This window comes from Manacus vitellinus, unplaced genomic scaffold (assembly GCF_001715985.3).
Source record: "Manacus vitellinus isolate BGI_N305 unplaced genomic scaffold, ASM171598v3 scaffold_2_pilon, whole genome shotgun sequence".
Lineage (NCBI taxonomy): Eukaryota > Metazoa > Chordata > Aves > Passeriformes > Pipridae > Manacus > Manacus vitellinus.
In genome coordinates, this window is record NW_021940208.1 from 35,234,188 (window position 1) to 35,251,499 (window position 17,312).

The window sequence follows — 17,312 nt, forward strand, 5'->3', positions numbered from 1 at the left end:
AAGGGGCCTCTGAAGGTCAACTAGTCTACCCTTCTTTAAATTACACAAAGTTAGATCAGGTTTCTCAGGGCCTTGTTCACCTCAGGTTTGAAAATCTCCAAATATGAAGATCCTGGAACTTTTCTAGGGAAACTGTTCATGTGCTTCATCACTCTCATTTTGACTTCTTCCTCCTTATATCCAGCTGGAGTGTCCTTTGTTGCAAATGGGACCTGTTTTTATTCTTGCCCAACCTATCTCTGTCTTTATGAACCAAATTTAGAGCAACAATTAACCAATTCAGTGGACTACGACAACCGTTGCTACTCTAACTTGGATGAAGAAATCATGTTTACCCACAGATTACATGCAAATTCTCCCAAACTGCTTAGTATTGCATAGTACTTGACTTTTGGGTGAAAATTTACAAAGCTTTCAAGTAGTCTGGAAGTCTAGATTTTTTTTATTTCTAATGTTATTCCTTTTAAGAGCTTGAATTTCAGAAAGCCCTTGTTTCTTCTCCCTTTGAAAATGAAACTTTTTATACAAGCAGCTTGAAATGGTGTGATACTGCTGGTGGTGAAACTACCATCATCAATCTGTGTGAGCTCCTGCTCAGCAAAAGCACACTAATACATTCCTCAGTATCCCATGGATGAGTTAGCAGCTACTGAAGAAGTTTCACAGAACTCTTGAGGTAGGACACTTTATTTTATGAAAGGCATTGAAAATGTCTGAAGTTTGGCCAACAAAACTAGAACTACCTGTAATCAGCAGTCATGCTTGAAAATCTTGGCCTCAGTCTTTGTTTATTGCAGTCTTGTGTCAAATAACATGTAAGCAAATAACAAATGAAGCAATTTTCAAGAATTTATAGTACCTTCACCAAATGAGAGGTTTACCTTTCATATCAAAACCCAACCTTAAATCTCTTTAATTTGCAAAACCAAAATAAAATTAAAAGAAAATAAAAAAAAAAATAATAATTCTCAGTTGAGTCTTTCAGCTCCTAAAAAGATTTCCTAAAACTTTAGGAGTCTAACTGCTGACTCCGAATTTCTTCAGGATCTGACCCTAACCTACAAGTAAGTTATAGGCAAGACATGTTTAGGGCAACCTCTTCTTGATCTTGATCTGAGCTTTGACAGAGTTTAGGTTTACTGTCACAAGGAGTGACTAGCTATCAGCCCACCCAGCCTCAGCTCTGTTAAATGCCACATACCTTGCATAGAGGAAGCACTGATTTATTAATGAAGATAGGATGGAATTATGTGAGTGTAGTTCCTTCTTGATGAAAGAAACCATTTCCTGGGTTGCTTAAAAACACTGGGGTAGGTTGCTAGTCTGTTACTGTAGAGATAATTCAGGTTTCAGCATGAGCTGGACTGAGAGATTAATGAGTTTACTTTTTCCCCTGCTTTAGCTGTGCCAGAGTTTATGGCAGGGGAGTTGGCTATGGCATAGCTGGGATGCTTACTAATGCAGACATAAGGACATTTTAATGCAGACGGAGACTGTGATTACCCTATATACTGCTAACCAAAATCCTAATCAACCAGTCAGCAACAACAACCTGCCAGAACCCAGGAAGCCTGTCAGCCTCATGCTTGCAGTCCCCAGGCCACCTAGGGATAGTGAAATGGGTTTATCCAAGAAAGCTAATCTCTTCTGCTTTTCCAAAAAGGTCTGCTCCCTAATGAAAGCAGAAATGTTCATGTAGGTATGGTTCAGACAGGAAAGGAAGGGATGGAAAGGTAAGGCAAGCCAAGGCCAGGCAGGACAAGACAATAAGGGGTAATACTCAAAATCACTCATACCTCTCTGACTTTTGAATTTTTTGTAAGCAAAAACAATTTACTTCCAGATTTGATCTTAAATAACCATCTTGACCTTAAAAAAACCCCACCCACACCATCACATAAGCTAAGCCAGAACTATTTCTCTCTCCAAATGCCTGTTTAAATGTTTAAATACTTGCTGTTTGTTAAAAAATGTGTTTCTAAACACATTTTATCAAGTGAAGGAGATTTGAGAAAAACCAACCGCATTATCCCTGCATTTTTGTAGTTAGGGGAATAATATGTTTTGTTCCATCAATGTGTTCACTTTACATTATTCAGCAAAAAGCTTTGTGAAATAAGAATCATGGGAATATCACAATATAAAGGAAAAAGGTACAAATAACAGCTTCATAAACTGAGAAATGTACATAAATAAATCATGTAGATGGGGGCAGTTTGCTTAGCTGGCAAGAAAAAAAAATGGAAAATATGCTTGTTAAACAATAACCACAGAGTGTGCTTTTATGATGTTTTTCACCACAGTAATTCATATTAGAGATAGAAGCAGTTGCATGTTAAGTAAAATCATTCAGCATTGTTCTCCTTACATTACAAAGAGCTGACTTATGTTGTTTTTAGATGCCTCCCATTAGAAAGTAAATATTCCTCTGATGTTATACATTTCAGAAAATTTAATAAAGATGAACTGTAAATAAAGTCGCAGGGAGATTTCAGACAGTTTTATTAGCAGATTGTTGAAAAGAAAAGAAAATTAAATACAATAACAGTAAACGTGGTTCTCACATTGAAACCAGGCTCAAATAACTAGGCTACCATAGAAAAATTTCGAATTCTTGCATTATGATGTAAAAACAGATTTTTGTACAGATTTTGTACAACAAAATTCGTAATAACCTTTTTTCCTTTTTAGAAAACTTTAAATATATAGATAAAAATAGACAATTTTCATAGGTCCTACATGAAGATGAGTATGTTCTGTTCCAAGGGCTTGCATAGAGCGCAAATGTGGTTATAATATAGAACAACTAGACATTAATATCTTTAAGATTACAAAAGCATATAAACAATAACATGAGCACAACTTTTCTTCATAATCTATGCAAAAAAACCCAAAACAAAACAAAACCCAAATCAAAAACCAAAAACAAAATAACAACCCAAAACCTGTGAAACTAAAGAGGGGCAAAAAAATTCAACTTACGGTAAAATCTCATGGTCTGTAATATTTACACTGTTTTTAGCAAGATTCTTTCTAAACATCCAGCTCATAAATTGGTTCCCCTTTAATACTTAACATTTCTGTTTATGTACCAAGCCAAACACTGAGGCATTCCCAAAGGTCTTGAAAGAATATACTGTAAAACTACTAAACCTACTTACAGGTGACTCTATGCAAGGAGCAGAGCAATGGTAGATGCTACTACATATTTCAGTTGTAGGCTTTTAATTCTCTTTCAGATATGAATGATTCAAAAGCTTGCCACAAGTCCATCTAACTTTACAGCTGTTAACCCTTTAAAGACTGCATATGAAAAAACTGGAGTACAGAATCCCATGTGTGTTTAAGCAACTGTGAAAATCATGAAAGAATCGTGGTTAGAAAATAATATCACTACAAAGTATTAGGCAACAATATTTAATGAAAAATATTGCTCAGTATTTCTTTAAAAAAATTACTGTGATGTGAAGTTGTATATACATCTTTCTATTGTTAAAAAAGGATTGTGGTGGAGTAAATATGAACTGCACAAAATAAATGTCTACCAGTATTGCAAGGAAGACCTACAAACTATAGAAGCTCAGTGCTAGAGTTTACAAAACATTAGATTTTTTTTGACAAAATAATATTAATATCCAATCAGAACTATTTTTAAAGAAATATTTGCTTTAAGTTAGGCATCTTAGACATTTAAGGTTTTGATATGTTTCCATGTAATAAATAATATTTTATATGCATAAAACATTAGATGAAGAAAGCATAATCACAAAACTTACAGTAATAGCACTGATTCACAAAATCAGTCTTTAAAGGGGTAACCCAAAAGTACGCAAAGCAAAGAACATAATTTTTAGTAATGTAATAAGCAGTGTGTTGCAGCTTACTTCCAGTTATCAGCACAAAGGTGAAAACACATATTGTAGCTTTCATAAAGACAGTGAAAGTAACACATAACCATCCATCCCTAAGACAAGGCGGGAGGGACAATAGACTTCAACTGTATCACTCAGTTCTACGTGGAATTGGACTGATACATCAAGTGTTTGTTAGGTTTTCTTTTTTTAGCAACATTGACGCAATATGACATTAACATATAAAAATATTTCTGGCATTTTGACTTGCTGCTCAGCCACAGTCCATTCTTAGAAGTGCACTAGTCAGGGCACTATCCAGAGCTCAATATACAAATAAAAGTGGCTGATACAGAATTCTGACTCGTTACCAGATGCTTAAGATCTCATTCAGTAATACTGTGACTCCAGGACAAATATTTACATGCCTGCATGCGTTAAAACTAGAAAGGTGTCTTTCTGACCAACAGGGTGACAAAACAATATTATCTAAAAGTTTCATTTCCTAAACTCTAGATTTCTACTGCATACATAATACCTTCCTTGTGTGATTTGTGTTATATACTGTACATGTGACCAACATTTTGATAAGAAGCAAAGTCTTTTATTTCATAAACCCCTGCCAGTTTACAATGAGAAATTATTATTGTTTTTTATTGGTTTTTAATTTATTTTATTTTAGGAAAAGAGACTTTGTGAACAGTAAAACAGTTTGTTTACATTCAGCATTTCTTTTCACTTACACAAAATTCCATTTCACTTAATGTAGTCTAACATATATGTGTTGGTCTCTTGGAAAGCATGTGGAAAAAAAGTCTTTAGAAGAAAATTCACCATCATAATTTGAAAACTGAATGTATCAATTTTTTCTTCTTTTACCTTTTTTTTTTTTTTTTTTTTTAAATTAAGAATCCTCTTATGCCCTCTACGAGTTCATTTCTGAGCTGTCTTGCTGGTTTCGGTATGATATAACAGTCTGTAAGTGTAGTTGGACACCACTGGAAGGATCATTTGATGTGCTCAAATATAGAATCATCATCAGAGGAGAGAGTCTGCATTCCTTGAAAAAGGGAATACTCAGCCTTGTTCTGACCACCTGTAATTTTGGATACAATAGTCCGGTGCAGAGATACAGATTTTCGCTGTAAGAAGAGTGCTACTGTACATTTACAAACATTCTCTAGGTCTCCGGGTTGAGCCACAGGAGATAACCAAAGGAGGACACTCTTGCAGAATTCTTTACATTTTCGAAGAACATTGATAAATGAAGTTGAGGAAGTTGGCTTGAAAACACTTTGTTTCCACATAACTCCTTATTAGCCAATGTCTTACTGCAACGTTCTTTACTGTAGAACACGTATTTTCAGCAGGAAAAATTCAATACATGACAGTAGTTTTCAAATAAAGTCTTCCATCTAAAATATGAAAGAGAAACATTTGCTTTATATATTTATACTGCAGTGAATCAAAAAAGAGGAAAAACCCCATAAGATTTAAAATCTCAGCAGAAGTAGTCATGCCATAAATCTGCAAAATGTCACCTACGGTACTTTTTGTCTAAAATAAAAGAAAATCATAAAACCTGAACATCATCAACATAATTTCATCTGACAGTGGTCAAATTAACTCCACTGAAAATTACACACACTTTGCAAGTTGTGAATATTGTAACAACTTCTGAAGCTTTAATATATGCTGCACTCATATCAGTCCTAGGGCACTAGGAATGTAGGTGGAGCCTCTGTGGATGTGTTTTTACTGATATGCAAACTTAAGTGCATAGTGCTGAACAGCAATTATTTCCTTCATGGTTGCAGAGCAAAAAAATCTTCTTGCATGCAATCATTAGTACTCCCATCACTAAAGGCATAGCTCATACTTTCGCATTTAGTGATGTTGTTAAATATACCATGTAATGTAACCATTGTGCACATTTGTAGCTATTTATATAGAACCCAGTATAGGATATTTAATCGGTATCAGCGAAGTATAGCCTCCTTCCCCCCATAAACGAGATTAACTGAACAATTACTATGTTAAAGATGTAAGCATGTTTCTCACAACATTTTTTCCACCCAAGTGAGGAGCATATATTTAAGTGAGATATGTGCAATGGAGAGGAATATGAGCAACAATAAGCTCACCTAGCCAGTAACTGTTGATCTAGAAAAACTTGAAAAGAACGTATTGCCATAACATATTTTCACCTAATTTATAAGTACAAAGCAATCTTTTCTTCAGTGGGGACATTATCATCTTATGTGCATCTATTTTCACAGAAATACAAAGATTATTTTTTAAAGAACAGAAAACAGACAGAAAACTCCTTAATTTTCTGACTTCTATGACAGAAAGTGTTGTTCCCATGTGAGCAAAGCACATTATGAAGCATATTTAACCTCTACATACATTTGCAAGTACAAGTTGTATCTCAGCTTTTAAAGTCCACATGAAACTCTTCTTTAGATCCAAGTGAATTCAGCAATTACTTCAGAGGTTTTTGTTTCTGTTTTGGTTTTCTTAGTCTAACCTTTTTTTTTTTTTCAAAATCAGTCTATAAAATTCTTATTAGATATACAGGAAAACAATCGTGTGAGATAAACCTTTATAAATGAATGCTGAAATTTTTGAAATTATTGGCTACCACTGAAACTTCACTTTCACAAGCGTACTGTAATTGTTGAGGAAAGAAAAGTTTAACTTGCAAGTAGACAGATACACACCACATACAACTGTAAAAAATCATCCCTTCTGCACACCCTTTTCCAGTTCAATCAGAACTGCTGAGGAAAAAAGAGACTGTAGAATCACTCTGCTGCACTAATTCTTGTCTAATGTCTCTCTATTTTCCCTTTTCCACCACTAGTTTTCTTTTGCCAGCTTCTGGGGTGTATGCCCTTTTGCTACTTTCTCCTTGTTTTTACATTTTTCTGCCCTTTTCCCCTACTTTTTTTTTTTTTTTTTTTTTTTTTTTTTTTTGGTAGAGCAGATGATCACTTCCCCACACTTAAAAGCGAAAGGGCTTCCACTCAGAACCATTTTTTACAATGAAGAGAGATAAAAATAAATTGAGTAAGGCCTTAACTTTAAAACTTTTTTATTTCTATTTGAAGCATGGAGAGCAACGAAAATGCTTATGGGAATTCAGGAGAGAAAGAAGGAACCTCTGAAATGGAGCTTGGTAAAACTAAAGGCCTGGAACACATCTCCAAAGAAAACCTGCATCAAGTGCAGGATAGCCAGAGCTACTACTGGCTACATTTCCATGTAATTCTCCCAAACATACTGAATAAACACAATAAACATTTACAGCACTAAAGCTTTCTGGATATCTCTGTAGGAGTATTACTCTGCATATATACCACCACTTTGGCTATCCTGAATGTACACTTGCTAGTGAGTGCTATCCATAATTCCCACACCTGAACATTCCAACAGCCTAAAGTCAGTAACATATTTTATTTTACTATCGTCATCTACCTTTTAAAATGAAATATTTACTAAAACATATTCTCAATTAAAAATAGAACTGCAGAAAGCAGAATCCTTGTAGCAGTCAACAAAAGATGAACAGCTGTACAGTTTCAAAAGTCAGCTCTATTGTACACTGTTAAAGGATCCAACCTGGCAGTGAAGTCAAAAGGAGGTTTTTCACTTTTAAAGGAATCAGATCCTATAGTCTGTATAGTCTGTATATGCAGACAATTAGTAAGAATAGAAATAGGCAGTTTTATGAGGTATCTTCATTATAAAGTGAAAGGATGCTTGTTTTTTATGTAAGTTCTCTTCAAAATCTTCATTAACAACTTGGTCGTAAGACTCAAAGGAATACTAGGGTTGCCGACCACACTAAACTGGGAGGAGCTGTCATCCCCTTCGTGGGCAGAGAGGTCCTGCAGGGAACTTGACAAATTAAAGAGATGGGCAACCAGTAACTGTGTGAAGTTTAATGAGGGCAAGTGCCATATTCTGCACCTGGGACGGAGCTACTCTCTTTTTGTGTATAGACTGGAGAACGAGAGGCTGAAGAGCAGTGCTTCAGAAAGGGACCTGGGGGTCCTGGTCAATGGCAAGTTGAATCTGAGTCAGCAGTGCCCTGACAGCCAGGAGGGCCAACCGTGTCCTGGGGGGCATCAGGCAAAGCATCACCAGCCGGTTGAGGAAGGGAATTGTCCTGCTCTGCTCTGCACTGGTGTGGCCTCAGCTTGAATAGTGTGCAGTTTTGGGCACCACAATATAGGAAGGATATTAAGCTATTAGAGAGTGTCCAAAGGAGGGCAACAAGGACAGTGAAGGGCCTTGATGGGAAGCCGTATGAGGAGTGGCTGAGATTACTTGGTGTGTTCAGCCTGGAGAAGAGGAGACTGAGGGGCGACCTCATTGCAGTCTACAACTTCCTCACAAAGGAAAGAGGAGGGGCAGGTACAGATCTCTTCACTTTCATGACCAGTGACACAACTTGAGGAAATGGCATGAAGATGAGTTAGGGGAGGTTTAGGTTGGATATCAGGAAAAGGTTTTTCACCCAGATGGTGGTTGGGCACTGGAACAGGCTCCCCAGGGAAGCAATCACAACACCAAGCCTGTCTGAGTTTAAGAAGCATTTGGACAACACTTTCAGGCACATGGTGTGACACTTGCGATGTCCTGCGCACGGCCAGGACTTGATGATCTTTATGAGTTCCTTCCAACTCAGTATATTCTATGATTCTATTTATGATGAATATATACAATAAGCATAAATCTTCCTGTTCCTCAAACAACTATATGATGGACAATTAAAAGAGCAATTAAATCATCTGTATTGATAATGGACTTAAAATGTCATATAGGAACTCAGTAGATGATCCAATATCATTGCTAGTTTTATTATAAAGCAAATATATTCTCTTATTAGCGTGTGTAACTAATTCCCCTATCATATGGGAAAATGCAGCACTTGACTTTAAAATAAATCCTTCCATGTTATGACACAGATAAAACAATTCCATGATAAAGTAATACTTACTATGAATTCAAAAATTGCTAAGATTTGTAAAATGTTTTCTTTATTTTCTCAAGATCAGTTGTGCCCACACAGGAAAAAAAAATAAATCAAAGTATCTGTGGAACTGCCTGGCACCCTCTCAAATAATGCATTTGGGAGAATATAGAAAAATCATTTCTTTAGGCTGTATACTTTTCTTCCAGCATGCTCCTGTGTGTGGCTGAGAAGTTCATGTAGCCACTCATGAAGAATGTGCAACAGGTGAATAGCACTGCACTTCAGAAATGCAGAGTCTTCAAACTGTGCTAAGAAAAATGGGTAACTTACAACTCTGCAGAGGAACGACAACCTCACATCACAATGTGGTGACCAAATACAAAACCTATATTTGATTGCTGTCTCTTTCCATTGGAGACTACTATTACCTTCTTCCTATCCATTCCTCTCCCTATTCTCAGTGTTCTGAGGTTCTTCCAAAATGACAAGAACTTCTCAATGTTGATGTCAAAGCCACCAGAATCACTTCGCCTCTAGGTGTAGCCAGAGTTCCTATCTGAATACAAGTGGATTATTGCCACCGATAGGCCTTCAATAATTTCAAGGTTAAAATCACAAGCAAAACCTACAAATCACAAGAGTGATCAGCAAATCAAGCAAGCTCATCCTTTGGTATATTAAGAATGCAAATGCCCAATGGTAGCAAACAAGCTATAATGTCGTGTATGTAGTAGTAGCTTTATAATAGAAATAAAATATAATGATTTGACATTTATTTTTCTCAACAGTCAATGTGAAAATGCTACTACTCCTAAATCCCAAATCATGAGCGTGCCTCTGCCTCCTGCCTCCCTATCAGCTTTTTTTTAACAGCTACATATGCCTGTTGCATTTCTTTCTATTGCTAACAAATGCAGAATTTGCCTATCAGCATAAAAACAATTTTATGTAAAACAAATATGGAATATATTAGTCACAGAAACATATGCATACAAACATATACTACACAAACACACACAGCATTCTCTAAGGATGTTTACAACACTGGGGTATATTTTTAGCCTGCTGAAAACTGTTGATCTGTGGTGGTTTCCCAAATTTACATACTGTTATATACAATATAAATACATAAAACTTACTTTCACTCTTAGGAAGTCAAGCAAAAACACAAATTGGGAAAATCAGAACTGTGCCTGATTAGCAGATTGTCATCTGTTTTAATTGCTCTTTTGCAAATGGCAGTGTTCAGCAAGATCACACAAGCTCATGCTAGTAACTCAAACTGAAAATGCCACTACTAAACATCATTTGTTTTTGTCTGTGGATTGATATGACAGAAATTCTAGCCAGAGTGAGGGAGTATTTTTTTTTATATCAATTCTTTTTAATTAAGACTCATTTTGAGGTTTTTGAATGAACATGCGCAAATAGTTAAAAGGTCATAAATGTTATAAAAACAAACAAATGGAACTGACATAAAAGTTTGCAATGCTGAAACAAATCATATGCCTCAAAATGCATTCCCACAGAGATGTCATCTGGGCAATGATTCACATTACTGTTCTGTGGGCAGGTTGTAGCAAGTATCTCTATGGGTTCAACATTTTCTGAGGTAAAAACAGAAGCCCACTCAATATTCCTTTTAATATTATTCCTTTTAATATGCGACCTTGTAAACTGATAAAAATGTACAATGAAATGTTAAGTCTTCAGCTACAAACTAAATAAGTCATCCATTAGATGGTAATGTGTGTATTTCTTCCACTCAGTGCAAGTCACACTGGGGCTGTTTGCCATCCAAAACATTATATTTTAGTTTGTATTCTCAGAGTTGCTTTAAAAATAAATGTAATAACAGTGATCATCATGACTATCATACTGCAGTCTTCAGTTTACGAAAAATCTGCAAATCAATACCCAAGGTGTGGTGTCACATTTAAATTTAGTCGCTATCATACAAAAGCCTACTGAAGAAAACTCTCTTTAGAAATAGGACAAAATGTTTTGTTCTCCCATAGTTAGGAGTTGAAAAAGAACAACCAAGTGAAGAAACAAACAAAAAGATACAGAAGCCTGACACAGAGAGTTGATAAGAAAGAAACCCACAGAGTTCAGGTTAAGAAGAAAAAAAAAGGACAAATGCTTTATGAGAAGGAATATCACAGAATCATAGAATGCTTTAGGTTGGAAGGGACTCTAAAGATCATCAAGGATCATTCCCCTGCTATGGGCAAAGATTCCTTTCACTAGACCAGGTTGCTCCAAACATGAATGACAAGAGAAGAAATCTCAGTGGGAACTCTAGAAGTTAGGATGTCAAGGTTTGAATACTTTTTAATTATTTTTTTTTTAATGATTGTAATTTGTGAGTTGTAGAATAGCAAATGCCAGCCTATGATCCAGGAATCTTTATATCACCGTAGCCACAATTTTAGTCACTAGAATTCCTAACTACAGTTAATATAATTTTGTCAAATATGCACAAGCTGACGATAGAAGCTGATGATTTTCACTCAAAATGGGTGTAAAGGGTATTTGAATAGTGTATCTATTCATCTCTTTGTGCTTTCAAAGAACACCTGCTTTAGGTTGATATGTCTCTTGTTAGTAAGAACTGAACAAGTGAAGACAGTAACTTTACTCCCAAATATGAAATTTTCTGTGATTTCATTTTTCTTTTTCTTTTATTCCTGTTTTTCTGCTTTCTCTCTCAAACTTTCTCTGTTTCTTTCCCTTCTCTTTTTAGGTAACAGAGATTTCATGTACTGATGGTTTCTCAGTCTCTTTTCTTGTCCTTAGGTAGATAACACCAGATCTCGGTGTTAGCTGAGATCTCTATGGATTATGTTAGCCCAAATAACAACAACAGCCCCAACAATAGCAACCAAAAAGCCAGATGTGCATACTTGTTTATTGGAAATTAAAGGTTCTTCACTCATAAAAATTCATTTGAGCCCCATCTCTATGGTTGGTGATGGAGCTGACCTGAACTTAAGAGACCTCTTCTAAAATCACGTTATAACACAAAATCCCCAAGACTAGCCCATGTGCTCCTAAGGACAGCAGAGACTTGGTACTGAAATTAAATATATACACACCGTTGCCAGAACCTCCAATCATTAAAAACTGCTAAATTCAGTTAAAAGAAATAAAATATTTTTGACATTAAATGGGACTACTTATATCCAAATAAAAGAAAAGCTGCTCCCTTATAACTAAATAACATAATGAATTGTGCTTCCTGTTAGGAAGTAGCTTTATTGAAAATGGCAGCTATTTTCTCAGAAGTTATTTCACGGCACCTGTAATCTTAATGAGGTTTGTCCCTTTCAAAGAACAGTTGTACGTGCATGCCCGAATGCACACAACCTCTTCAGCCCAGAGCTGATAAAAGCATCTGCAAGCCATAGCTCAAGCACATTTAAATTATATAACTGGTTGGTTTATTTGTTTTAATAAGATGGGGCAAATGTGAATCACGGTGTACTTCTAACCTCTCATTCAAGTTGATGTTTTAATCATTTGGAGGAAGAGAAACAAAACAAATGAAAGGGATGGCAAACTGGTAATGATTCATATGATATTTGATAAGACAGCAATGGGAAGTCAAAATAAAAGCAAGCATATTGTGACAGATGGAAGGGATCTTAGTCAAGTTGTAACCCTTCTTTGAAAAACTTAAAGGAGGTAACTAATTAAGGATGAAATATATTTTTGTATACCCTTCTTATATTTCATTCAAAATTGAGACATAAGAGGATTTATTTTCCACTGCAGATGGAAGATAAAAATGGGAGTCTAACTTTTTAATCATGGGAAAATCATTTATGATGAGCTTCAGTCTTTTTCAGAGTTTGTGGTGTGACTGAAAAGAAAAAGTCCAGCTTTTGTAAAATCCAGTCATGAAATCAACTGAACATAACTTTCTGTAATTTTCCTGTTAAAATATAAAACATTATGTTGTGAGGGGAAAAAGACTCATCCCAGTGTCTAAGATTAATCAGAACACTGAAGTTGTACAACTCAGCACTGAAAAGGAGGGACAGAGGGATCTATACTGTCCTGACATGGTTACTGACAGCAAAAGTAGATCATGTGTTGGGAAACATGGATGGATCCACTGCCCTCTTCCCTAGCAGAATGAGAGCAGAGTACAGGAGATGCAGGAAATCAGGTTCAACACTGAGGCTTTGAAATTTGAGCAATTTGTTCTTTAAAAAAACTGCTTATCCAGTTTTTATGCAAAGATGGGTGATTTCACACTGCATGTTCAATAAACTCATGCAAATACGAAGTATGTAAACATATTTGGCCAAACACTATCCCAGTTTGCCCTTTGTGTAACACCAATAAATTAGTTTCAAATTTGCATATTGTTATTAATCATACACCTTTCATTTCTCTACTTAACATTCATGTACAAATATATTTGTGTTAATACTCAGTGAAAATATTCAGGAAACTGAGATGTCCAGGTGTTTCTCTTTAAAACAGTAATTTATACATAGGAGATTTTAATTCCAATTAAAGACATAAAACTAAACCATGAATATATAAAAAAGAGCATCTAAACACCTTTTTTTTTGCAGTCGTTTTAAACATTTATCTATCTTCTTTCAGTAATTTTATCATGTGTTTTAATCATTAATATATGTTTTCATTATATCCCTGAATACCTTGGGAGTAAGCTAAAGGTCAGCAATTTGGTCTTCAGTAAGCTAAGAAAACAGTGGAGCACCAGAATATGTCACCTTTTATTATTTAAAGATCATCTAGAACACACAGAACTTGCCATTTTGAGGACTGAAACGATTGAACTGGCAAGGTGAGAAATTGTTTGAAAGAAATAGATTTTTTTCTAAAAACACACGCTGTCTTTTCTTGTTGCCTTACAAACTTAGCAATCCTTTTTCTATTTGTATAAACACAACAAGCACATATCCCCAAAAAGACAACAGAACTGATTACTTAGAGCCACTGAACCTGAGTCACTAAGGCATTGTATTGTATCACTTCATGTTGGTTAAAAAAAAATAGTAATAATAAAAAGGAGACACAAAACAAAACCCTTTCAACTGAAGAATCATGTGGAAAAGTTATTAAAGGGTGAAGTCACAGCTAAATACAATCAGCTTGTGAGCTACCACAGCTCATTGTGTTCAGTGCTGTTTGTAACACAGTGTGGATAATTTTGGTGCTGAACAATCTGTCCTGTATTAAACAGTTTTAAGTTCTGCAAAAAGGTGTGTTTGATTTGCTACTGTATTTCCAGAAACATAAACAACTTTTTTTAGTATCAGCAAGGAACCTTGGATCTGATATCATAAAACTGAAACAGAGTTGAATACTGGAATGTGATTTCTGCCTGATACCTTCTTTTCCTTTGCTTTCGTTGTTTGTTTGGGGTGCATTTTTTTGTTTTGTTTTGTTTTTTGTTACTATTCATCTTTTTAGTCTGATTAGTCGTTCACTTGTTCGACTTCTCTTCATTTTGCCTCCTTTTTTAGTGCCTTGCTCAAATGATCACTTTTTTACACTAAATATCATCATCAAAGTAATCTTACATACAAGATATCAGTCATAAAGTTAAGCTTCAAATACGCTTAAAAAAATAATTACTTTCCTTTCTGGAGAGTAAAGTGGTCATGAAACGAAATTGGAATAAAATACAATAGATCAGGGTTTGTTGGAGCTTTCAGCAGTTTTTTGCTTCCGAGTTGAGACCAAATTACAGAAAATATCTATGCAAAAGCACATATAAGGCAGTAGTTCTTTAGAACTATCCTCCATATACAAACAGAAGAGAAACACGCAAACAAATTCTTTCCATCACTTAATTAGAAGCTAATACTATTAGCAGGATGCATGTGTATAAAACTACAGACCACATAATAAAGTGTGAATTAACAAAGATCTTTTATGCAAGTCTCAAAAAGTAACACGGGTCATGATTTTTCTACTATGAATAGTTGTGGTCATGGTTAGTACTATCCATCATCAGACAGTGTGATGTTAATTTGTTTCAGTGCATACAAATAATTTATGAAGACGAGCTTTTCTAAAGTTTTAAAACACAAGAAAATACTTAGATCTAATACCTATTCCTAGGCAGAGCACCTCTTCTGATTCACAGAAGAAACTACCTCACCCTTCTGTACAAGATGTTTCTTTTCAAAACAAGTAATTTGAATCTGATGTTACCTAAGTAACTGAAAGGCAGACTAGTGTTTTGTTGTTTTCAGATTAGATTTAAACCCCGCAATTAATACAAGAGTATGTAACTGAGATGTCATTTGAAATACTGCAAAGTTTACTGGAAAACAGAGGCCATTTAAAGACAGCTATGCTAACCTGCATACATCAATTCTGGAATATGTGGAATCTTTTTCTAATATCAATATCATATTAGTACCACATTTCAATACACAACCACCCTTGTTCTCATCTGTGTGCTAAAACAGAATAACAGCCCAATGCAAAACATGAAGAAATAGTCACATGCAGCACAGGAAGGAATGAGGCTGTAAAACAGATATATTGCACTGCCAAGCTTATGGAAAATCTATTAAGGATGCCTGGGATGTCAAAACATATGTAATATAACCTTTCTGCTTTTAGGTATTTCATATGAAAGCAAGTTTAAGGAAGACAATGGCACCAACCAGTCAGCTCCAGAGCAAGACTCAAGGCTAAAGAAACGAAACCAGAAGTCATGCCCTAGGAAATGAGCTATGAACTGAAGTCACACATAATCCTTGCTGCCACACAGAAGTAGAAATAAACCTTAATGAAGTTCCCAAGGCTTAGCATGAGAGGCACAACTACAAAAGTGAAAAAAAAATTGGCTCATGTTAAACCTGAGGAAGACTTCAAGCTGAAAGATGCATATGGGGTCTAACCTAGTAGTTAGCTATGAAGTAGTACGTAAGGAATTCCTATAATGAATGAAAAATACTAACATTTTAGATCATAAGGAAACTCTGCTTCTGTGACAAGTGCAAATGCTGGCCTAGGTAGGTTGTTTTTCAATTCAGAATTCATACCAGTCCCCCAATTGACTGTAAACTTCCATTTTGAACACATCTTCATAGATGCATTTCAGTACTGCAGTGACAAGCCAACTTTCCCCATTCCCTCTCAGTGGTAACATAATTTCAGGTAGGCACTTCAAAATGATCATTCTACCCTCTCAGGAAAAACTCAATTACCCTTAGAGCCAGGTGGTTTAAATTTGGCACCACTCTAGTGTCTTTGCCAACAGAGATTCCTCAGAAAAAACAGCATGTCATGACAGACTGTGTCCTGGATGCACCCCACTACAGAAATCCCAGACCATATGGAAGCAGCATGCTTTCCCAGAGAGAACTTAGCACCACAGTCCATCATCAAATAGTAAGAAGGAGAAAAGAGAATGGCAAACTAAATTAAACCACAGAGCAGTCTTACCCAGTGACTTTGGGATAAAGTGACTACCTTGGAGTCAGAAGCAATGACCTGTGCAAAATATCTGAAGTGCAACATTTTCTTGCCTCAAAGTGTGATTTTCTCAAGACAGAGGAAATGAAAAATGTTATTTCCTGGTTGCTTTTACTCTTCCTCCCATATCCCATATCCCTAGACTCTGTCCTCTGCCGCAGCTTTCCACTTACACTGTTTCTTTTGAATAGCAACACATTAATGACATAGTACAAGTTGCTTGCAGGACATCCCCCAGACACTGTTTAAGATGCTGGTTACCCATGCTCAAGGTGAGTTTCGTCTGGAATAATTTCAGAATAGGTTACTAGTATAATACAAAGAATCGAGTCCACAACATGGAAATAAAATTAATTGATCTGCTTATCATAGAAAAGCAACTGATTATATAATAATATAATAGTAAGAGACACAAGCCAGCTTTATTGTAGGAACTCAACTCTGGTGTAGTCTTCTAAGATGATGCATGTATTTAAATGGTCTTTAAGATTATATTTGTGATATGAAAGCCTGCAAATGCAGATTTTAAAGACGATCTAGTACTATCTACTACTATTCTACTAGTAGAATTTAGTAGATTTTAGTAGAAAGAAAGGCAAGAACTGAGTATATCCTGAATATACTTACTGAATATCTGGCCTGGTAAAACAGACTTGACTATAAAGTTAATTTTAGCTGGAAAAGCTGAGTGAAAGGTTTTGCAAGAATACGAAAAAACCAACAGGGAAACCTTATAAAATGAGGATTCTTCTGTGCACTGAATGTTTAAGATCAAACTCTGGAACTATTGCCCATTTGGAACTGGAATAGAACTGATATTTGTCTGGTTTAATAGTGTTTTAGCCTTTCAATATTTTAGCCTTGGGAACCAGATTGCATCGGATGGCATAGTAACTGCAGCGATAGTGACTGTGATTGTCATAACAAATTTGATGGCAAGGTTGAAAATGGAACTGATCCTCCAGTTAGTGATACCATTTTTATGATGCTTCCAGTATTTC

At 35.6% G+C, this 17,312-nt stretch overlaps 1 protein-coding gene across 1 annotated transcript in view; it reads right to left on the bottom strand.

Moving 5' to 3' along the window:
* Positions 1 to 2,473: 2,473 nt before the first annotated feature.
* Positions 2,474 to 17,312, bottom strand: part of DACH1 (dachshund family transcription factor 1) — a 341,631-nt gene continuing 326,792 nt past the window's right edge. Inside the window, exon 12 of the mRNA XM_018071320.2 lies at positions 2,474 to 5,266. Coding sequence (XP_017926809.1) covers positions 5,229 to 5,266 — 38 coding nt within the window. The 3' untranslated portion in view covers positions 2,474 to 5,228. The remainder of the gene's footprint in view (positions 5,267 to 17,312) is intronic.